This window comes from Leptinotarsa decemlineata, unplaced genomic scaffold, assembly GCF_025532065.1.
Source record: "Leptinotarsa decemlineata unplaced genomic scaffold, Ldec_3_MD MMD2_tig00001064_RagTag_RagTag, whole genome shotgun sequence".
Lineage (NCBI taxonomy): Eukaryota > Metazoa > Arthropoda > Insecta > Coleoptera > Chrysomelidae > Leptinotarsa > Leptinotarsa decemlineata.
Window position 1 is genome coordinate 15,102,319 of NW_027412558.1, and position 25,828 is coordinate 15,128,146.

The 25,828-nt window shown below is 34.6% G+C and overlaps 1 protein-coding gene across 8 annotated transcripts in view; it reads right to left on the reverse strand.

Annotated features, from left to right (window-relative positions):
• heph (polypyrimidine tract-binding protein 1 heph) overlaps positions 1-25,828 on the reverse strand; it is an 862,450-nt gene that overhangs the window by 422,483 nt on the left and 414,139 nt on the right. For 2 of the 8 annotated variants that reach the window (XM_074175761.1, XM_074175760.1), the window contains one exon: positions 16,502-16,553. The exons of the other annotated variants lie outside the window; for them this stretch is intronic. In XM_074175761.1, the coding sequence (XP_074031862.1) occupies positions 16,502-16,513 (12 nt within the window). In that variant the 5' untranslated portion in view covers positions 16,514-16,553. The remainder of the gene's footprint in view (positions 1-16,501; positions 16,554-25,828) is intronic. 8 annotated transcript variants of the gene reach the window in all.

Consider the following 25,828-nt stretch of genomic DNA (forward strand, 5'->3'; position numbering starts at 1 on the left):
GCCTATCAAAGCACCTGACTTTCGCTTTTCTCAGGTCGAGTGGACTGAAGTCGGAAATTGGCCTGCTAGGATGCTGTCAACGACTTAGTCTGCCGCAGTCGCAGGATGGGTATAGAGATTCCTGACACTTGCTGTCAGCATGTCCAGCATATGCAGTCTCGACCTATATCCATCGATATAACACAGCCCTAAGAATGCTTTGTTTCCACCTACGGCACTCTCACGGTATTGACGAGACACCGGTGTCGCCCTACTCTCCGGGGGATATTGAATCTGTTGTGAGGAACAAGAAGTGCCGAATTTATTGAAACCATTCGTTCCCCACCTTTAGGTTCGTACTTGCTAATAATCTTGATGTAGTTCTTCTAGACCACCAGAGCAAGACGATATTTGTCGTGGAGATTTCAGCTCCTGGCAAGACGAATATCGTTCGAAAAGGAAAAATGGATAAAATATCGAGAGATTTTCTCTTCAAACTCCGCAGACTTTATCCAGACTACTCTATCAAGATGGTTGTTCTGATTATTGGAGTCCTTGGTGGAATCATGCCGGTTTGCCGCACTAAGACAGAAATTTTAGCCGGACAAATGCAGAAGGATGTCATTCTTGGCTCACTGCGCTTGCTCAGGGCATATGACCCTCGGGCCCAATGATCACATACCCCACGGTGTGGGGAGTGGTCGTTGTATCGTGGCTTTGGAGAATAGGCCTGTTCAGCGCAAGCTTGGGTTAAAAAAATTAAAATGAATGCTTTCATTGAAAGATTACTCAGTACAAGAGATACTAACTTAGGTTAGTATCTAGCAAATGGTAGGAATCAACATTTGCAACAAAATATAATTTTTCAATTAATGTAGTTACTGCTTGTGAATAACTTTTGCGCCTCTAATAACCATAAGGTTGATGCGGTTATTTTCAATAAAAAACACACATTTGCACATGATAAATCAAGGCAGAGATTGCTCTTCCATCTAACCATTTAATACATTTTGATTTGAGAGATACAAATTAACTTGTATTGTTTGATAGCAAGACATGCAAGTAGCTTATTCGTATAGTTTCTCACAGGATATTCTAATGGAGTTTTTTCAAAATTTTCATCTCATAATCAATTCCACTGATCAAGTCGTCATTTTTATCTTCGAATATTCCATCGAATGTCCTGCACTGACCTAATTCTTCATTTACGATGTGTATTCCCGTATAATAATCTACTAAAAACTCCTTCGAAGAGCGCAATGAAAACTCGGAAAAGAAAACTGACGGGGTTCGGCGAGAAGACAGAGATGAGAAAATGATCATGCAAATGAGTTGCAACTCTCCCGGAATTAGATTAGGTAACTAAAACAATCGAGGAATTAATTTTTATTCGAAAAACTTAATTTATCTTCGACAACGAGGAGGAAGTAGACGTCGAAAGTGGAAATTACTAACTTTTTAAAACAATATTTCGCCGTCCAGTGTCAACTTATAATTAAAACGGAAAACTTTTGCCAATTTAGACGTTCTTTTTCCTTTGCGAATAAAAGTATCTGTTTAAATATTTAGTGATACCTGTCTCTGTCGAAAGAGATTGATTAATCATAATTGACGTAGTAATTATCATCAAAAACAGCACAAATTTTTCTGCACTGTTGAAACCTTGAGTGATAGATTAAGTAGATATGAGAAACATTTCCGCAGATCGAACTCTGTAATGAGGGATTGATCAACTTGTATAGTGACTTATTCTTTTTTCCTGTCTATATAAAAAAATGCTAAGAGGTTTTTGGAGACGGAGGGTATTTTGGCGGATTGAAAATTTATAAACGCCATACAGCTCGAAAAGTAACAATGAGAAAGTATTTTCCGTTTTTCAGTATTTTCTTGAATGATGCCAGAAAAAAGAACGAATTTGCCGTATTCCTTTCAATAATCTACGGAACTAATCAATTTTTTTTTATGATGTCTTTGTCGATAATGTCAAAATGCCATTTGAATAATGGGCAACTGGACTGATTTTTGATGGTTTCATGTTCAGCATTGATACGCATAGACTAAAATATAAGGACTAATGTCTTTTGAAAACTAGTTTTCTACACTCGAATAGAAAACTACCGATGAAAAATATACTAACAATAAGAACGGTCATCGACAAATCTGAATAACATTTATTTCATGACACTTTTGTTTAGAAGAGAGAAATGCAAAAAGTCACACATCAAAACACATGTGAGATTGTGGTTTGATTGGGGATATCGAATAATGTGAGGTCAGGATCAAAGTTCATGCAAGGAGCTAAAAAACACTATAATATTGTTCTTTCAAAATTGTTATTGTTTATTACAGCTCCAGTGGAAGTTATGAGGTAAGATGTCATGGTGCAGCCCTGTTATATAAATTCTGAAGGACAATATCTGTGCACCCACCAAAGTATAGCCACTAAAAGAAATGCGTTTCTAGAATGACGAAAAAGTTAACCAGGAGACACTTATTTGTTATCAATAAACGTGCGGAATGCCGCGTACATTACAAAAATAGTCAACCCGATCGTAACTCAACACGATATTAATTTACTCTAACAACTTTACAGGGTCAACTAGTTTTGATGAAAAGCTTGAAAATGAATGCATCTGGCGGGAAGCCAGACTACCCGTTTTTGACTCTATTTTCAGAGCTGGGTGAAAATTATAAATAATTAAGATACAGTTTCGGGAGTAGGGACTTTTTTACGCAAATGTATTAATCTTTTTAGATCTTTTTTCAAATTTCCAAAAATTTTAAAATTTTTCGAGATATTAAAAAAAAACTGAAGCCCCATTTGTTTTCACTCAATTGTTTATAACTTTTGTGATTTTTTTCAGCGCCTTTTCGGACATTTCCGGTAACGGTAAAAATATGAATCCAATGACACCTTGGTCGTAATTTTTGGACCCATCTGTGAAATTTCATAAAAATAAGCATGTAAACCAGACTATAGGCCCCTCTCCGTCTCACCTCTACCAACAATGTGATAGCACCATTGAAAGTGGTGCATTCATATTCATATTATGTGGAATCAATCAATGAATACATTGTATTACATTCAGCTTGAGATGAAAAGAGAAATGAACTAAAAATGTTTCGTATAAATGTTTTATAGATATCAAGCCATTGGATTGTATTGATGAAATATTCTGCAATATATAGGGTACCGAGCAGAAGCGTTGCATATCAAAGTTATGTTTATTTTTTAATGAAATCTATAACTACTCATATGTGAAAGTCACTCGCTTAACACTCAAAGCATTTATTTCTGTTTCTCCGTTCTATGAAGCTAAAATTTCGTATGTATATGCTTTTCAAGTCCTAGATGCGCACTTTGGAAGGATTTTCAAATAATCATTGCTATTTCTCCATACCGCTATAATTTTGGAGGCTGAAATTTTGCATGTGGGTTCGTTTTATTTTGTAGATGTGCAATAAGAAAGGCATTTCCAATATTCCAACTGGATCGCCAGCCGCGAAGGAAAAGGTGCATTCATAAAATAAAGTAACCTTTTCATCACACCGTTTCTCCGTACCGCTATATTTTCGGAGGCTGAAATTTTGTATGAAGGTTCATTCTATGTTGTAGATGTGCAATAAGAAAGGATTTTTCAATATTTCGACTGGGGCTCCAACCGCGGGTGGAAAAGTCGCGTCCGTAAAAGTGTTTATCCTTGCCCTTAAATTTCCGGTGGGTGAATTTATGAATTGCCACCGTGAGAAGCCGGGGCGAGTCGCTAGTGACATATGTTGCTTTCCATGTACAGATGCCGCCAGAAAAGTATTCATAATAAAATAACGGTTGTATGGTTTGAATATCACGCTTTTCAGTCAACTGAAGTAAATAAAATGAAAATATATTCATACATGTATTGCAGCGGTTACTTTCTTGCTTTAACGGTGTATTTTTATTTCATTAATTGATATTTTGCAACACCTTTTATTTTATTCCTAAATATCCATCTCAACTCTCACATAAATTTTGAGTTTTTTTGAAAATTAACGGTAATTCTTGAAGATTTGCCATATAAAAATGGAACCAAAAACACATTTTCAAAGAAACATAAGTGAAAGGTATGGGAGAATGTGTATGAAACAGCCAGTTTTGAAAAACATCAAAAAAAGTTAACGTCAGGTGATGGTTATTGAATAAAATTGCTTTTTGTAAATAATTAGTTTAATAGTCATGGTTATCCAATCAAAATAAAAAGAGATACCATGACAGAAATTAGTAATATGGCAACTTAAAGAAAAAATTGAAATCGGCTCTTTCAAAGCAACATGTATATGAAATAGCTGGGCATGTGCTTTACAAAAAAAACAGTCTTTTAGCAAATAAAAATCATCTATTAAACTATTTATCTGTTATATAAATCTTATCAAACTGTAAAATTGCGCATTTCTGTGAAAATCAGTTATTTATAAGTCTTAAATCACAATCCACTCGTTCATAACTATTCAATATCTTGTTTTGGAAGGCCCGTAAACCGCAACATCTAGAGGTTGGAGTCTATGGCTACAATGAGGTGGAAATATCAGCAGAAATAACTTGTCCAATTTGTTTTGACCCCGGCTGTTTCAAAGCCTCCACAAGTGGCTCTTTCAAAACATTTTGTCATTCAAGTTGTAACCTCGAAATACAGCTATTTCGCGTAAACATTATGACATCAGTATTATCGTAAAATAATGCTAAATATATGTCTAACAATACAACATATCAATTTTATCAACTTATGCTGCACTTTTCTTTGTAAAACAAATTGAGAGAACGCAAAAAAATTACTTTTTGGTCCTAAAATCTTTGATGTAGTCTACCGACGCCATTCGTTTTTGCAGAACTGTTAAATGTTTGAGGATGACAGCTATTCAGTGTTGCTATACATACATTAAAATCAAATTATGGTAAGACTTTGGCAAAGCCTGGCTCTTTCATACACACTCTCCCCTACGTTCAAATTAATGGAACGTTCGGTATACTGACGTGAAATTTTTGAACACTGTGATACTTTGTTTCCATTCAATTATATATTTTCCTAATGAGGGAAGGCGCTACTAAATAAACGTGACAATGATAAAATGTCTGTTTTATTCAATTTCATTGCCGAATACACATTTGGGAATTATGAAAAACTGGCTGGTTATCAGTGGAATGTTCTTACTGGTTCATTCTGCCACCAGGACATAAAATAGTTGCATTTCAATTTCAGTAACAATTTCCACATTTTACCAAAACCACTCCTCAATTCAGAATGAACTAAATATACCTACCCCCTCAATTATTCCAAGAGAGAAATGAAAACATTATCGATCTCTAATTTGAAACTTTCCATGTTCCATTCCCACGTCCGACAACTTTTGATCCCTTCAATCCGTCTCGCATGCCGAAACGTCAACGGAACGTAACAGAAATATCGCAGCGTTCATCGGGGGTTATGCTCTTTAGATCTTCCGTACATCACGAGAGTTACAATGGTTGGCGCTGTAGCACCTAACGTCGACACGGTAGCCTAATAAATATGTCAAAGTTAGGCAATCAGAAAGAGATTAGTCAGCAGAAGTGACGGGAGCGATCCTTCGGGAAAGGATCGAATTTGCGACGTTGCCAATTCAAATCATAAATCGATCAAATCAGGAAAATGTGTGGACGGATACAGATTGGAAGTTTCGGCCATTTCCTATGATGTCAATATCGCCGCCTCAGTGACATCGTTATTTATGAAGCTATCTGCCTTAGAAATGAAGGAGATTAATTATTTCATACATGAAAAACCAACATGAATGTTTATTGAACGAAGTAAAAGTATAAAAAAACGAAAATAATGTTATGTGAAACACTCGTACGTTGACAAAACGCAACATCCGCCGAAAACATATTAGCTGTCTATGAGAGTGTCCAGGAGAATCCGAGGCAGTAGATTTCGTGTCGCTCATAATAACTCGCCCTTTTGCAGACCACAACTTGACGAAGTTTGCGTCGTGACTTGGACCTGCACCCTTACAAAATTCAACTGAAGCGGGAACTGAAGGTAAACGACCACAAACAACGACGTCTGTTCGCTGAATGGGCTCTGGAGCAGTTAGCAATTGATCCTAATTTTCATCTAAAAATATTCTTCAGCGATGAGGCCCATTTCCTGTTTTCCCATAACGCGACTTTGCTTTGTTGCGCTCCTTCCTTACCTCGGGCTCCTTCTCATGACCACCTCACATCAGATGTTACCTACTTGTGATCGTTGATTGTTATATTCAAGTCCATTGAAACCCCTGAGTTGCCAGTCTCTAAGGAGCTAGTGAAGCTTATAATATGTAAATGCCAGAAGGGATGTGCAAGTAACTGCAAATGTAGAAGGGTTCACCTATTTTATGTCCATTAATTTTGTATTAAACGGGTTTTCCTAGTATTCGAAAAACTAAGAAAAGTGACAAAATTTTCATTTTTTGCGATGTTTGATTCGAAGCAAAAGTCTGACGAGGTAATAAAGTTATATTTCCGATTCAGTATCTCAAAAAAACATAGATTCGATAAGAAATCTACTTCTATAATTTTTTCTTTTTCATGAGGCAAAAATGTTATGGTTATATGGTTATCGTACCCCACGACAAGCCTAAAATTATTCATATGTTTAGGAACCAATGTTCAGCAAACAGAGAAAATAGTATATCTTGTTGGAGATGGGGCTATTCTTTTCGAATGTTCTGGAATTGCAAACTGGTCTGCAGTTTACAATATAATCCTTCTAAAAAGTATATCAATCTTCCACCATGTACTCTTTATCACAAAACTAAATAAAAAAATTGACATGAAAATATGTGAGTGAAACTATCCCATAAAATGGACGAATTCAGTAGCAGAACTCGCTCATGAATTTTACACTTGCCGAATGCCGGTCGGTCGGTTGCGAACAATTTTTGATTTTACAGCAATTATTTAGCGTGAAAGGTTACTACTTTGATAAATTGAGAGATTCCAGCTGTTGCCTCGTAAATGAGAAATATCCATAAGAAATAACAGAACTAACCTCGAAGTAAAAATCTAACGCACAACGGATCAATCAGAACGACCTAGCAAAAAAATGGATCGTTCAGGAGTTAGCGTTTCTTTGTACACTACACCTCCTCACCATCATCAACACCATCAGTCGATGTAAAAAATTAAACATTTCAATATTCCTCAGCATTTGGCAACACCGCACAGACTCAACAAAATTCGTTATTCACCTGTTACGCGAGCAATGAAATTTTCGTGCCGAGCTGACATTAATCGCCCCTACAACGGGTGGAACACCCTATCTGATCGGAACGCTAATAGTGACCGGTTGTACAACATAAACCCATTTCCTTATGAAATATCGATGTCACGCAGCTACTACGCAGAAGGCCACCGGAATAAACGCCTGTTGATACTTCAATTCATCGATAAACATTCAAACAAGTGCGATTAGCTACAAGGTTGAGACTTCGCGGAATAATTACCGGAAAGAAACGTAAACTACCCAACAATGTAGGTAAATACTGTGCAACGGTCTTACGCTCAAGTGTAGTGCAAAATGAAGAATGCGCCAGGAGAGAGGGAAAGTAGGAGAGAGAAAGGCAAACTTTGCAGAAAAAAATTACATAAATATTCAACGTGTTATCGGAAATATCTCGATGTGACAAGTCACACTGTGAAATTTCAAACCATTTACAAAACAAAGGCAGATATCTGTATTCGACAGATATTTTGGACGGTGGTAATCTGGGTGCAAAAATGTTCTAATTACGCAAAAGAATCTTTTGATAACGTAGAGGTAAATTGTGTGGATATCGTCTTCAGGTAAATTAAGTTTACCTGGCTTAATCAATGTATGCATCTCGGTACTTAATGCTAATTATTAATACAAAACCTGTTTTCGTCAAATACCAATTAAGTTTTGTGCATGAACGTAAGAAAAAATCATAATTCTATTACTAAACAAGAACAATGAAACAAGAACATTTTAAAATGAGAGGGGTATATTTTTCAGGTGAGATCAGCTATTGGAAAAAAGAGTATTGATTTTCTACTTCTTCATATTAAGTCCAAAAATGTTCTCAACATTTTGTGTATAACGAATACAGAACAGATTTTGAAATATCTATTTTAGAATTTGGTTCATCGTTATTTCAAGATAGAGGATATATTTTGATAACAATCACACGTCGTTTATTCGTAAAGGTGCATATTCACCAGAAAAGCGAGCACGAGCGAACAAGAGTGAACGAACATTCTGCATCAATAATCAATAATGAGCGAACACGAACAAACATACACGAATGCTCGCTCGTGCTTAGTGGCCTAACTACTACCTGTTAGTATTACCAAACTACACCTTTCAGTATTACCTAACTATAATTTATGTATTGCCTATAAGTTAGTGATTATCTCTAATATTCATCTGTTTTTTATTTAGAATTATTACGTATGAGACCAAACAGACGGCTGTTCGAAATAGGATCTTTGTTGCTATTCATATAACTAATTCAGTATTTTTCGGTTTCCAAGCTTTCGAAGGTATCTAGAAACCTGTTGTCTGTACGGTTCTCGCGTATCTATGGTCGTTCCCTATGGCTTGTTGAGCGACAATAGATTTCTCCGGGGAAACATGTTACTTGTAGCAAGCTAATATAGTCCGTTTGGTTTGATCAACATATGTATTTCTCATCACAATCGTCGCAGCTTTTTTCGTGAATCCCACACTTTTCTTTTTTCAACGTCTTATTGAAGTGTAGGTGCAGTTTTGAAAGCCACTCTTATATCGAATTTTTTAAATTTTCTGACCAACCCGTTAGTCTATTTGGGTTCATATGAAAGCACTATTAATGTTCATCGCTTTAGGCTTTGCCAAACAAAGATTGAAGACCTGGATGGCAAAAAGATTTATGGACTTCTGGCAGAATCTTCCAGGATTGGCTCACTTCAAGGCGTTTATTCACCGTTCGATACCAAACAATTGTTGGACTACAGTAGGATGAATTACGATATCTAACAGACCTTCTTACAGGTCACTGTCATTTGCATCATCGGCTTTTTTAAGAAGCTGGGTTTATTTGGTCTAGTTGAATACGTGTGAGCCACAATAAACCCTTGCGGGTTGCGGTGGAGGGTCGAATAGACCCACTCACTTTCGACCTAACCTAACCTGACAATGACAAGAAGTCTAGGCATTACGAAGATACTCCCTGTGTGTGAAGTGTGTTTTCTAATTAATTTATTCATTATGTTTGATAGATGCCGTTACTTTCAGACACCTCCCTAACAACTTTTTCCTCAATCTCAAACCTTTCTTTACTCAAGGCGAATGTGAGCAGACTAGGGACAAGAAGTTTTTTGTTGTGGGCAATGGTGGAAGTTGTCAGGGATATACCTGGAAGTGCTCGGATTCTTTCTATATAGGGTCTGTTCATGAACCATGTGACGTTTTTTTAGCTTTTATCAACCCTCCCCTTTGGTGATACGTGGTGAGGTTTAAGACTAACCCCTCCCCACACCCAAATCACGGGTATTTTTTAGTACCTACAAAGAATACTGATCACCTAGTTTAGACATTGTTTTAATGAAAAACGTACGAGGTAACGATGTATGCATGCATGTATTCGGCGCCGAAATACCAGAATATAACTGGCAAACCGAGCCGGGCGGTCGTCGTGGTGCATGGTGACTTCGTTCGTTGCCTAGCAACGGCGAGTCAAAGTCACATTAGACGCCGATTTTCGGTTTATAAATCGCGCGTTTCACGAAAAAATAAATACACTTGGTATCTTACTACACCCTCCACCCTTATGATATTTCGTGATTTTTGCTAAACCCCCTCCTCCCCTTTCAAGCCTCACGTGATTAATCGACATTTTTGATAACTAGTACCAGAAGAAAATTTTCAAAAATATTATCTCACTCGTTCAACTTTTGAACGTTTTGTATGAGTAGCTCATGCATAACTCTAAAGGAATTTTTATGCAACCAGTAACGACTAAACCGTTAAAAATAAAGTATAATCAAAATTTCACAAAGTTCAATAACCCTTTCACTAACCGCATCTTGTACGAATAAAACATTTTTACTATTCACCAGGCAGGTACTTGAACGGAACACGGAACAATTTTCCTGTACTAAGTGTACTATAAACTGAAATTTGTCATTAGAGCTCACTCAATTAGTTATAGAGCCTATATTTATTGAAGCTCTGAAGCTTCATTAAGTACCAGATTTCCACCATACCTCTTTATTTTGAGCCGATCCAGTTTCGAATTGTTTGATTAAATCATTCAAAAACTCTATATTTTCAAAAAACGTTCAATCATTTGCACCTTTTCAAGAAGTCAGAGAAGTGAGGTTATGAAATAATTTTTGAACACTTTGCAATTTACAAGACAGACTATGGCACCTTTGAATAGAGGATTGAAGTTTCTAGTTGAAATTTAGTCTTGCTTAAGTTTTTTATTATGTTTTCCAATTTCATGTTCACCCCAATATTTCAAAATACTCCATTCTGCCTCGAATATATAATCTATACAAAAACATCCCATGCATTTAAGTTTGGACGTTTCACTTTCAATATTTTTTTGTGCAATTTTTGTTAAACATAATAACACCAAGTAACTTTTATAATTAATCCCACTTAGTTAACGCACGAACAAATTGGGCATCCTTTCTTTAATACTGTCTCGTCCGTTATTTCAAATGAAAAAATGTCCTATTTACAAGACTGCGGCTATTATCTTTTCCTTACGATGATCCAGCCTGGTTTGCCAAGGCGATGATAATAAATGAGAATCACTTTTCGATGAACAAAAGACAAACGTGTTCGTGGCAGTTGTACTTCGTGGATTCTGGCGATCATTAGTGGCTCCCTCGCTAATTTACCAGCGGCTCTATTCTGTAGGAAAGGGGACGAAAGAGGACCTAGTGGGAGGAAGAGGCGGAATTACGTTTGTTTCAAGTTCTTCTTCTTTTCGTGAACGTCGACTGCATTGCCAGATTCATCATGATCACATTGTCCGATATAATCGTTACTTTGATAAAGTAACGTTTGATGTTGAAAGTCCTTGATAATAATTATACAATTTCCACAATAAATTTTATTTAAGACGCGTTTCGCTACACGGTAGCCTCATCAGTTGAACCGGTACAATGTCTTTTAGTTAATTGAAAAACTGAATTAGTTTAGGTATTAATTCTGGTAAAACGGGTAGATTTTTGAAAAACAATTACAATACAATATTCTTTATAGGCAAACAGGTAGAATTGCCAGAATTAGTCATGTTTCTAATTATGTTTTGGCATAACATTCTGTAGCATTTCTCTATGGTATGCTGAACAGCACCAGACTTCTCTGGTCTATGAAACCGAATGTATGAAACATTCTCCTTATATAAAATAGAAGGTAAGAGTGGAACATCTGGCGAAGAATGAGTCCAGACCGCATTCGCTTGCTGGAGAAGACAACGGGACCCCTGGAGATGTGGAGGGCGTTTATTGACTTTCTCCAAAACATTAACAATTACAAGCTTCGAACTCATATATAGAGTCTTCCAACAAGAACTCAGAAACTTTATTACGACCATATCGCCGCAGCTACATCTCACAAATTAGTTGTCATTAATTCAGTCTGTTTTGCCAAGTTACCATGGACCGATATAGCATTAAACACGTGCAAATGATGAATTTTTTTTATCAAAATGGGTGTTCTGTTCGGACAACGTACCGCTTGCTCCGTCCATTTTACGGCCGCCATAATCGTCCTAGCGCTAGGACTCTTCGAGATGTGGTGGATAACTTTGAGTCCACTGGTTCAGTAAACGATCGACACCTGTGCGTCGACAAAACCGAAAACATTGCCGCTGTCTGTGAGAGTGTGCAGGAGAATCCGAGGCAGCTAATTTCGTGTCCCTCACAAGAACTCGACCTTCCGCAGACCACAACTTGGCAAATTTTGCGTCATGACTTGGGAATTCACCGATACAAAATTCAAGTAATCCAGGAACTGATGGTAAACGACCATAGACAACGAAGTGTGTTCGCTGAATAGGCTCTGGAACAGTTGGCAACTGACCCTAATTTTCATCGAAAAATCATCTTCAGCGATGAAGCCTATTTCTGGATGTATGGGTACGTGAACTGAAAAAATTGTCGAATTTGGGACGATACCAATCCGCATGAGATCCAAGAGCGTCCAATGTATCCAGAAAAAGTCACTGTTTGGTGTGGATTTTGGGCTGGTGGCGTCATCAGTTCATATTTCTTTGACAACGACGTTGGCCAGGCGTTTACTTGTCCAGTCACTTTAGGTCGAATTAGGCCTGTATTTCGGAAAGTTGACATACCCAGCTGTAAATTTGTATAAACTTTGTATTTTAGCATCATAAAAGTATTCTCAAAATTCACATATGATTCGACGGCCGCAACTTCAAAAGTCAAAAAAATCGACTTTTTGCACGTTTTTTGCATTTCCAATGGGTTTTATGCTAATTGTATTCATTATCAATATTGTAGAGAATTAAATTCTCTACAACTTTTGTTTCAAACATTTGTTCATACGTTGAATCGTTTTTAGATAGAGGGCAGCGCGAGCGCAGATTAAATATTATTTGATTGTCTCGATCTAAATCAGTTCATTTAAGGTTTATAAAAAATATAAAAATGTTTGAAACAAAAGTTGTAGAGAATTAAATTCTCTACAATATTGACAATAAATACAATTAGCATAAATCACATTGGAAACGAGATATTGGCAAAATACGTGCAAAAAGTCGTTTTTTTTTGACTTTTGACCCCCAATTTTTGATTGCGGCCGTCGAATCATTTTATGATGCCAAAATACAAATATACAGCTGTGTATGTCCACTTTCCTAGGCAAACCCCCTAAAATGACTGGACTAAACGGCGAGCACTAAACAGGGTGTAACTGAATAAGTGTTAAACATTTAAGGAGGTGATTCCTCATCGAAAAAAAGATAGGATCTTTCATATAAAGAAACTTTATTGGAGCATCCCTTGTTAAGATACAGCCCCTTAAAGGGGGTACATAAAATTTGTATAACAATTTTTTTCACAAGCACTGAAAAAGTTACAATATTGAAATTAACCTGACGTTTTGTACTACCAAAAAGACACTCAGCCAGTAATGTATTTAGTTTACCCCATGGTTGTAAGGGGTGGAAAACGCAACCCCTAAAATTTATTTCCAATGTAACTTTTTGTCTTATTATTTGTTTACCATTTAAAAATTTATTTCCGATAGCCTGTTTCATTCTAAACAAAAAATGTCTCTTGGGTTCTTTTCCCAAAATAAACCAGTTAGCAGCAAAACATTATTTTACGAACAACTACGGAAATACATCGTCATAAACGCGAACTGGATTTATTGTTATTTTGTAGTTAGTACCTGCATTAAACGATTAAAGGATAATAATCAAAACTAATTTATTAATAACAAAACACACAACATGTAGAAATCATATTAAATGTTCAATATGTCAGACATTACGCATGCATCTAGACGTCGGCGCATTGAGCCACGTATTCGCTCAAATATTCCTGAAGTCTACCTGATTACCCTGCACGCATCGATGATGCGGTTTCTTAAGTCCTCTACATTACGCATGCATCTAGACGTCGGCGCATTGAGCCACGTATTTGCTCAAACATTCCTGGAGTCTCTCTGATTACCCTGCACGCATCGATGATGCGGTTTCTTAAGTCCTCTACATCGCGAACAGGAGTACGATAAACCAAATGCTGTAAATGGCCCCAAATAGAGAAATCGAGATTGAGATCCGGGATCCTCCTCGACCTATTCACTGATTTGCATATATTTCAGTTAAATGCTGACGTGCTACTTGACTAAAATGGGCGGGAGCCCCATCATGCATAAAAAACATATCCCTTCTGACGCCCAAAGGAACGTCCTCCAGCAGTACTTGATGCACTACTCTTAAAAATTGAACGTATGCCTCACCATTTAATCGAGAGAAAACTCTTCTTGATGGTTAGTTTCGACAATAGCGTGAGGGTTTTCATCAGCCCATATGTGGTAATTATGAAAATTAATAATCTTGTCCGAGAATTCTATCGTCTGTGAATTCTATCGTCTTCAGAAAGTCACAATTTCTTCTAATCATTTCCAGTATCCAATTACAAAATTCAAGACGGTTCGGAAAGTCTCGCGGTAACAGTGCCTGTACTCGTTGCAGATGGTAAGGGTATAAGAGTTGTTCCTTTAAAATTCGAAATACCGTCATATGATCAACATTTAGCTGAAAAGCAATCTTTCTAGTACTGGTAGTAGGTTGTTCTTCAATCGAATTAAGTACTGCTTTCTCAAGCTGTGATGTTCGTACTTCTCGATGGCGACCATAATCCTGCGTTCTTTTGTCGAATGAACCATATTCTCGTAATCGTTGATGAAGTCGAGCAAATATTCTATGTGAAGGATGCTGCCGTTGAGGATACATTTCAGCATATCTTCTAGAAGCTTCTAACACATTCCCCTGCGACAGACCGTAAACGTAATGCATATCAGCCATTTCCTCATTTGTGTATGCCATTTTAATAACAAGTGAATTATTAAAGTAACAAATTAAGAACAGAACAACAACACACAATTAGTATTAATTCAATTTCGAAAACTCACAAACTGACAGCATCATACCAATTCAATTGTCACTATCTATATAGCGACCTACTAGATATATTAGTTTCGTATTTTCGCATTTATGACGATGTATCTCTGTAGTTGTTCGTAAAATAATTTTTTGTTGCGAACTGGTTTATTTTAGGCAAGAAACCCAAGAGACATTTTTTGTTTAGAATGAAACAGGCTATCGGAAATAAATTTTTAAATGGTAAACAAATAATAAGACAAAAAGTTACATTGGAAATAAATTTTAGGGTTTGCGTTTTTCACCCCTTACAACCATGGGGAAAACCAAATGAATTTCCGGCCAAGTGTCTTTTTGGTGGTTTCAATATTGTAACTTTTTTTGTGCTTGTGAAAAAAATTGTTATACAAATTTTATGTACCCCTTTTAAGGGACTGTATCTTAACAAGGGATGTTCCAATGAAATTTCGTTATATGAAAGATCCTATATTTTTTTCGATGAGGAATCACCTCCTTTAATGTTTTACACTTATTTAGTATGTCGATGATTACCAACTTTTTTGACCTAAATTGGATGATTTGGACATCAACGACATGTGGTTTCAACAGGACGGCGCTACATAATACACAACTCATGCCATATTGGATATTCTGCACGAGCGATTTGGGGGCATGGTCATCTCGCGTGGAGGTGATGTGAACTGGCCACCGAGATCGTGCGATTTCACCCCGTTAGACTTTTTCTTGTGTGGTTTTTTCAAGTCGTAGGTGTATGCGAATAAGCCACATACCACAGCGGTCCTCAAAGCCAACATAACTCATGCCATCGGTCAAATTCAGCGTGATTCATGCCCCAGAGTTATGGAAAATTGGACGTTTCGGATGCGCTCCACCTAGAGAAGCCGTGGCGGAAATTTGAACGGTGTTATATTCCACACATAATGGCAATAATAGGTCTTTCAAACAAATACAAAATTTTGACGACACCTCACACACATTTTTGTTTTAATTAAATTTAACGATAGGAGAAGCTTACTGAAATACCATATATGAGCATATGTTTGAAGAGGCTATACAAACAAACGTATCTCCATAGGCTCATTAGAAACCCGACAACCAGACTTAACCTTGTTCCAACCCGGTTTTTTGCATGTGCTTTTTCCGGGAGTCTCAGAAATAAAACTGAACGTGAGTGAGCTGACGCTAGAGGCGTCAGAAGGCATTTCAGCTGGGTTGAAAATATGTATGTATGTATGTATGTATGTATCTCACTTACTAACAACGTGAGGTCGTGAGTGTAAGTAACTAAATGAGATACAGATGCAACGTAAATAATATAATAACTTTGTAAATATTTTTTATTTTAATTGAAAGTGCTAATATTCTTCTCATATACATCAAATTTCAAACCCTTATCGGAATTTCTTATAACTAGAACATCCAAGAATAGTAACTCTATATTTTCAATTTTATATGTGAAATATATATTTGGGGATATGCTGTTGAAATTAGTTATGAAATTTTTCACATTACTCCTATTTGTGTCGAAAATAGCAAATATATCATCCATTTTCTAAACAGATAAGAATAATGTAAAGTAAATTGATTGATGTAGCCGTTACTACGTGGTAGGAAATCATAATGAAGAAAAGAGAATCGAAACTTTTTATGTTTTTACAACTTTTATTTGTAACTAACGTTACTGCAGTATAAGTTTGAAAATGTCCTTATATGACGAAACTGCAGTAACGTTAGTTACAAATAAAAGTGGTAAAAAACATAGAAAGTTTCATTTCTCTTTTCTTCATAATAATGTAAAGGATTCTGTTGACTCATTTTATTTCTGGAATTGAAGTTGAATATAACAAAAAATATTTACCAAAATAGACATCTCAACTGCAGTAAATCGAAATCTTCAGCCCGAAATTTACCTGAAACAAAAAATACTGATTATACTTTATTAAGATAGTTATCTTTATAAAAAACAGAGACCAGCATTTATATACTAGAAAATCAATAATGAGTATGCACAGGTAAAAACTGCCACTTCTGTTATTCGATGAATATTAATTCTTATGAAACAAGAGTAATACAATAGTGATAAGTAAATAATAGAAGTTTTCAACCGAGGTATGTGGAGTATTCGCTAATTCAGATTATAACAGATTTATAACAGTCAGCCAGCAGTAGTTTTGTTATATTAATTGAATGTTACAATTAAGTTTCAGAGTATTGCAAATACATTAAACCTCAAGTTTTAGAATTAAATGGATAATGATTTTGATGATTCTCTTAGATTTTTTATGATGTATTATTCAATTATTGGTTGGTAGAATACTATATGGTTTCTATGACTATGACAGGAATATTTCAAAATAAAACTTACTTGTGAAGGATATCCCAAGTCAGAATAGCACCATGGAATTTCATAACAAAAAGCACCCTACAAAATTTATTGGAAAATATTTCCGACTTTCTAACAACTACTCCAAGAAGAAGCTTACAAGTTGGTGTCAAAGAAGCTAATTGGCTTCATACTTAACAATAAAATATACTTATATACTTCGGATTCATCATCAACTGATGTAACTGCGTACTGACCGTACTGACGAAGGCTAAATAGCCAGAAACACGTGTCTGCGGTTTGCCCACCTTACTATGAGTGGTTTGTCCAATAACCTTTTTCCATTGATAATACCATCTCACTCAATATCCCTCTATCTTTTATATATATATATATATATATATATATATATATATATATATATATATATATATATATATATATATATATATATATATATATATATATATATATATATATATATATATATATATATATATATATATATATATAGAAACCATAGACACTATATCAAGACACTCAATAACTTTCATATATATATATATAGATATATATATATATATATATATATATATATATATATATCGCATTTTTTTAGTGATTTGAATTTTGTTCTGGAATTAATGAAGGGATATTATATCCATATTTTCAATTCTGAAAAGTATATTCAAGCGGAAGAAATTATGGTGATTTCCGGCCGTGAAACACGATATATTACTGTTAATGAAATTAACGCATACAAAAGAGGAAAAAGTGGGTGAAATATGAGTCACGAATGGAAAGAGTCTCTTTAGTTATGTTAACAAAAATCAATACAAATAGCAATGTTGGTAACGGCTGATATGATTCACTTAATTCGATCAATGTGAACAATGTGATTTGACGTACGAAAAATTCAACAATTTTATCAAGAAATTTGCCGCTAATTTGAAAAGTGATTTATATAAACCAGTGAATAATAGAACCTTTCATGTTCAGTTCGACTCATCAATGGAGACATTTACATTTACGTTTCATAATAAACTAGCTGAATTTTTTCACTGATAATTTTGAACAAACTTTTTGAAGTTTTTATATTACATTATTTGTTAGTTATTCTTGTTTTATGTTCTCGAATCTATATGTATTTCAATTATTTATAAATATAAATCTTCTGTGAAGTAAATTTTTATGACGACACCGTGGGTGATACATTGTACCTAATATCTATACTTCATTTACTTCATCTACAAAATCCTGAACATTTTTCATGACAAGAAAGTATACGATGATGATGACGAATCATCGACTATGTTTTAAGAAAACCCACTACTTTCCGCTTTGTCCGGGATAACGTTCTTCTCAATACCGCCCCTTTCTTTACTCAAGGAAATGGAAGATCAGTCTCCTAAGTTTTTATTGTGGACTGTAGACAATGGTATGAACTGTTTCAAATATATTTTAAAACTGGTATTCTTCCCAAACGCATAAACTTATAAACTCATGTGGGCTTCTAATTAAGGTATATAAGAATAATAAATTTTTGTCAACAACTTTTGACACTTCTTAAGTGTGTTTCTGATAATTTATCAAGAAAAGAGAAAATACCATTGTGCTCATAGTTATAATTAGTTATAATTTCTAATGATGAATTACTGCCAACGAAATTTGAAACTATTACAAAATAAAGAGCTTTAAACTCGTCAATCTTATTTCTCTTGTTGAACAATTTCTGAGAGACCAGAAGTGATAACGTACATAGAAGCATTATTAGTGTGGTATTGTTTTTGAAACGATTTCTTATGGAAGGGTGAACCGTTTCGTTACCTAACGCGTAACGGCGTCAGTTTGTCTGGCTTCCCTTTCTCTCATGCGTCAGCGGAAGGCAGGCGCCTCCTCTCTCGTCAGACAGACGTTCAGTGTTTAGTGTGCGCTAGGCGTATACTGTTGACAGTATTATGTTATTATAAAAATCCAACCAGCAAGCATGTAATATTTTTATCATGTGAAACTTGGCTCAGAAATGATGTTTCTAATTTTGTGTATGTACATTATCTATTAGTTTCATTATTATTAGATTAGAAAATGATAGCTATAATATATTTACATACACAAAATAATCAATAAAAGATTTTATTAATGAATAACCTTTCCTTAAATTATCATATTAATAGGTATTAATAAAATTTGAGTAATAACCTAAGCTTTTTTTTAAGTTAAACAGTTTCAATTTCAAATAGTTGAAATGAGATTAGTAAAAGTTATCACTTTTGCCGGGCGTCCCGAGACGCACACGTTACGTTTCTCATTGATTTATACTGCCCATATGATCTGGGTCGCCTTGCATTGATTGAATTTATTTTTCTGCTAAATTGTGTTCAAAAACTAATTGATATACGAGTGAAAAATGAATTGTGGGAATGGGAGGTTATCATGACGGATATCAATAATTGTTTATGAATTTTTTTATATTATTACTTGATGAGACCAACTTGGATAGAGAAACGCGTGCCGAAAAAATACTGCAGATCTCATATGGGAGAAGTTTTTTTTATTCTAGAGGTTTTTGTAGTACCTTTCAGAAGACAATACTGGAGAATTACCGATTGCCAGTAAAATATTCTCAATAGTAGTTATATTAATTTTTGTACGACCAATCTGTGAATACTCAGAATGAAGGCCTTCACTTGGGTACATCTTAGGATCCTTAGGAAAAGGTATGTCTCTGAATTTAAAAAAATAACTAACATAATAATTACCGAGATAACTGAATGTCTCTTATTCATCAGATATACATACTTACTTCCTTTCCTAGTTTACTTTGGTTTTATCAAAGTTGCTCGAATCGTTCACAACTTATAAATGAAATGATCTTAACTCGTTCAACGGCTCTATACAAACCGATAAACCAATGTTCTTCCGAATTTACCATTTCTTCTGGGATCACTATACGTAAACGTGCAAAAGATTTTTCTTTGATGCATAGGTCTGAATTTGGCACATTCGGAATGTTTCCGCATTTAAATCTGAATGAAGTTGGAGTGAACCAATAATATGAACAATCACTTTGCAATGGGGTCATACAAAAAGGTTCTAACGTTTTTAATGCTTTATGTCAAAGTTGCTACCTTTTTCTACTATCCGTAAGTTGCAAAATCAGTCTATGTCTTGAATGAAAGCAATTTTTGTAAAGGAAAATCAGTGGCTTATCGAACTTCTTCAGGTATTTTCACCTTCCACAATTTCCTACAAATAAACGTTTTCGTTTCTCAACATTCATCAAGCCAGATCGTCGTTACTCGGTTTCATGTATTCAGGCGCTATCAATAGAGATAGATAGATATAAAATTTTTATTACGAATAGGTTCACAAAATGTGCTGTTTAATGTTTGATTGCCAAACAAATTGAATAGACTTTCATGTATGAAGACTTTATGATATTTTCGATTTAATGGGATATAATTTTTACTATAAAAGGGACATCAAAGGTTATTTATGAACTCGTGAACTGAAGTTTTTCAAAGTATTAAAAGTATAAAATAGATACATCGAATATACCCTTTATTTTATGTGACTGAAACTTTCATAATGACAGTTTCATGAAAACGACACAAATTTAGCTTTTCTTAATTGTTTATCAAGCACCGAAGTCATATTTCCTAGATTAAAAGTGCAGTATAAGAAACGAATTGATTTTTTTGTGGCTGAAAAATTATGTTTCAATTTTGAAGAGGTTTTTTCGATTCAGTGCCAATTATAGAACATGAAGGACATGAAATATTGAAAGAAAAACCTCGTATGAAATAAACTTCAAGGAATACAAAACAAGTTTGACTTTCAACTTCTCCATTAGTATAGAAACGTCAAAAAATGAAAATACAAAAAGAAACTGAATATCATTGAAATATAATGTATTGTATAAGTTTGAAAATGTCCGTATAGGACGAAACTGCAGTAACATTAGTTACAAATAAAAGTGGTAAAATACAGAAATTTTCATTTCTCTTTTCATTATGATTTCCTACCCCGTAGCAACGGCTACATCCATCAATTTATTTAATTATTACTTGTTTACCATTATGGCCATTAATTACATAAAACAAATAATATTTCATATGCAATCACTTACAAATCATATTAACTAATTTATATATTGATTTTAAACACACCTTGAAAATTTTCAAAGTCATGCACGTCTCCCCTCACAACTATAAAAACAACCTCGGCTTGATTTTTCGATGGATTTCTTTCACCACTTGTCGCACTGAAACAGATTTCCCCCTTTCTGGCAATTCCGCAGTCCCTCGATAGGACCCTCGAAAGGGCCCAGTTGCTCAAGTGGCTGTTTGAAGTGGGCCCTAAATTACAGAGAATAAGTTACCCCTTCACTCTTCCTACCCCTTTTCTCTCAGCTGACTGCAATTAACAAAAGAAGGGATCACGAAGCGAATGAACTAAATCCTGGTCTTACTACGGTCGATATGGAGAAGAAATTCAAAAGCGATAGTTTGAGAACTAACAAATGCCCTTTAGAAGTTTGTGATATGACCGAAAAAACATATATTTTTGAAAAGTCACGACTTTCAGCTATCAACATGACAATGTTGACTAAACACAATTTTCATTCTTATCAGCTCAATGTTCAGTATTTCCAACTCCGACGATGATGAAGTTTTAAAGCAATGGAACATGTTCCCAATCAAATTGAAAACTTGATTTGGTCTCAATTTGTCCATTGTTCCAGCTGTTCTGTATTTCCTATATCATTTTTACCAGCTTTCACTCTTCTCTTAAGTAAGACCATCATATTTTTTATGTGATTGAGATGAAACCAATTGACAGATCACTACAGAAGTGTGAAAACTTCGGTAGAGTGGCATTACTGTGCACGAAAACAAAATTATGCCGGGTCAAACCTATCTAAAGTACAACAACAGGTTTCAGTAGCAAATTAATGATCTGTTCTTGCCATATAGAAAGCACAAATAGCCGCTAGAAGTCTGAATATCAGCCATGGTTTCTCAATGCTCTATTTTGACGGTGATCTGCTCTTAATCCAATCTGAATCTGCAAACAGGAATGAATTTCTGCTGCTACTTGCTGTATGAACATTTTTGTTTTATTGTTTCACCAGGAAATCTCTAGATGAGAAACAGTTGGCAGAAACAGTTCGTCCAGTTGAACGAATTTGTGTGGTTTATTGTTAATGATTCTTAACTCAACAAGTATTGTATGAGTTTTTAAAACAACGCCCTGTAAGACATCTTTAATCACTGTGATTCAGATATGTCTTGCTCAATCCAAGAAACAATTTGTCCCATGTTCACATCAGCTTAATGAATTCGATTGGTTTCCTCAAAAAATACCTCCATTTTTTGATCCTATACCAACATTTTTGATATGATAAAATATGAGAGCTGAAAATTGCAATCCTCAATTCGCACAAAGTTAAACATTTGAAGGGCGTCATTCGAATGGAGACGACAGCTGGACAACTGGAAAATCTCATTATGAAAACCAATTTTTGCAAAACCATTCAAAATAAATCAAAATACGTTATTAAATTGCGCGCAAAATAGTCATTATCGAAAATATATGTGTATGTTTGAGTATGAAAAATTTAAATAAACGATCGTAAAATCCAAGAGCAGGAAACATTCGACTTCAGTACGAAAATGCAGTTTATTTCTCTTCGAGATACTCTCTCTAGGTTTTAGGAAAAAAATACGTAATACGTTATGTCGATTGTACAAGATTCTTCAACTTTAGACTCTGCCTTTATTAATTTCTGCAAAAAAAAATACTAGTGAACTGTACAGTTCAGTCATTTGGATTATCTGAAACAGTCCTATTCATTAATGCACAAAATTTAATTAATTTAAATTTTTCCCTACAATTTTTGGCATAATCTCTGGATAATAGTTATTGATAAATAATAGGATGGGTTATCACTACCTGTGAAAAAAAAACCTGAAAATCATTCGAATTCATACTGTTTGTATTTTAATATCTGGGTTTGCCACGGTTATACTAGGAAAGCCTATTCAAAACACTTCTATAATGATGCTAGTTATGACGTAATAATAACAAAAATTCTTTGTTTGGTGATTTGTTCGAAGAGGTCTAAATTGATGTTGAAAGATTTATTTATGAGCTTGTACATTACACAATATTTCTCCTCAAACACAACGGGAATTGACATGTGACATCCTTTACCATTTATAATTTCAATGTATGTCCTCACACTTTCACAGCACTGATGTCATTGAATCTCGTCATACCTACCTCAAAAAAACCTTGGTTTCTGACATAAATCCATCCATTATTCTTGAGATGCACAAATAATTCGTACTTACTTATACTCGTATATGAGATGAGAATTGCAACTGTCAATAAAAATGAACCACCCAAAGAATAATAGATCCTGAAAAAATTCTTCTTTGAAGTTGTAGAATACGAAAGTAATACAACCCTCCTAGTTGATCCTCTCCAGAAAAATAATTTGGAGAACATCGACATCCTTGAACATCAACTTTGAGGATACCGTCAATCGGGCTTGATGAACTAATCTATCAAAAAAAACAACAATCAATTTCCATAAAAATTCATCAAATTCATCCAAGTCAACAACCTCCTCCCAACGACTTCCTTCAACGAAATGTAGTCTAATCATCAACACTGTCTACGACAGTGTTGTCTACTTATCAATATTGCCTAGCTGTGGAATCCTTTAAATTAATTTTGTTTCCAAATCAATTGTCAATCGAGATATTTGAAAGCAGAAAGTGCAAGTTTTCTGCTCTCAAATATAAATTCTTTCACAATCTGAAAAATATACAAACCTCATAAGGAATGTATGGAATACAAATTGAATAAATAGAGAAAAGTGTTTTTTGTATAATTCACTGTTCATATGAAAGGATTTGTTTCGAAAGTTTTTTTTTTCGTGTAATTCAATGTTCATATGAAATTTTATGTTTATAAATAGCTTTTTCTTCCAGGAATTCTGACAACTCTGATATACGATCACCTCTGTGAAAAATACCTCGCAAGAGATATTTTTCACATATCAATTTTCCAACAATCTGATCTGACACCACAGGAATGTTTTCATGCCCTTGTTGAATATTGAATCAACTTTACTTAAATATGTATACCTATTAAAACCTTCAGAAAACGATTGTACGAGCTGATTAACGAGGCCCTATCATACAACGTGCGATTTTTAACACGGGAGATTCCTGGTATTTGAGATCTCCATTTGAGACATTAAGTTACGCTACAGAGGAGAAATGAATTCCGCCTTTTTCACCCTCCTCAGAGATTCACTTGAACATTTTTTTAGAAATGGGAAGGTCCTCACAAGTTGAAATGGTTCCTTCTGCCACCCATCGAATCTGAAGTCGATAAGATGGGTAACAAAAGCCTCGGTTTGACATAAGCAATTTTCCAATGTTATTTGGAATTCCATCAACTGAATAATTTTAAACTCTGATAGATATTGAATTGATAAAAGTATAATTTAAAGGTCAATTTTCAAAGTTTCTTCAAATACTCAAGAAAGGAGACAGAAGAAAAATTGAGAAGGGAACATTTTTTAGGAAAGTTCAGTTTTTGGAAAAAAACTTTTTGCCTTTCTCCTTATCCATTATTATTCTACAGACATAGTTTCCCAAATATTATACAAGAGGAGTTTATTTTCATTTAAAATTCATATATTTTTGTTTTGAAATGAATAGGCAAAATGAATTTTCATTCCAAAAATATTAAAAATTATTTAAAAAAAAACAATTTATAGTGAAATTTGGCTTTGCCGAAATTTTTTTTGAAATTGTGTCTTTTTTTTCGAAGAAAAAAACAAGGTTCTCTGTATAAATTATATTGCATGTAACGCAGTTTTGTACTTCGAACTTTTTTTCTTGGTAGAAATCATTTTGTTATGCTCCTTTGCTTTGCTCCTTTAATATCATCTGAAATTATGAACTGATATATTCTTTTCTGATTTAAATTCAGAATAATTTTTCCAGGATAAATCTTCAAAGAACCTTCCATCAAATTCTAAAACGAAACTGTGATATAATAATATTGTTCGTGGAGTAAGTCTTCATGTATTAAAACCAGAAAAGTGAAAAACTATTTTGCAAAATAAGCCCAACTAGTTGAATCCCCTTTGTGAATCATAATGAAGTCTAGGTTCAATTTCTTTATTAAAACATCCGCGAAAAATTTAATAATTTCACTATTAATTACGTCTGCCATAGAGATTGGTCAGAGAGAGTTCAAAAGCAAATTGAACCTTTATAAAGTGGAGCTCGGCATGCCGTCAGATGAAAAATAGTAGGGTCCTTTCAAATGGAACGAACTGAAAAAAATTCGCTTGAAAGAGTATTGACGACAGGATAGCTGTGGATTTCATATAAACAAAGAACAAATGTCCGTGCCATCTGCATGAATGTAGATTAGTATTTTTATGAAACATCTCTTCGAACAAAAATTGCGTCTTTATGTTTCATTTTTCAATGTCGTGTGAATAAATATTATAATACCCAACCTTATTAAACAAAATATGTTTAAAGTTTCAAATGAGAGAATATTCTATTATTTTTTGGCGTTTTTGAAGCGACTTATCAATTTTCCAACGTAGCTATCTGCGAAATGCAATCTTTAGTTTGAATGAGATGAAAATGAATTTTTTGTTTTTAATGTACACACACCTTAAGATGAGGCGTCAGTTAGGAGGACTATAACCTCGAGTGATATCTCACCCAGCAGGGTATTTTAACGTGCCCCGCTGCATAACGATCAGTTTCCTGTAAATCTGTTAATAAGAGAAATCCCATAGAATGTAATCAATCAATAAGT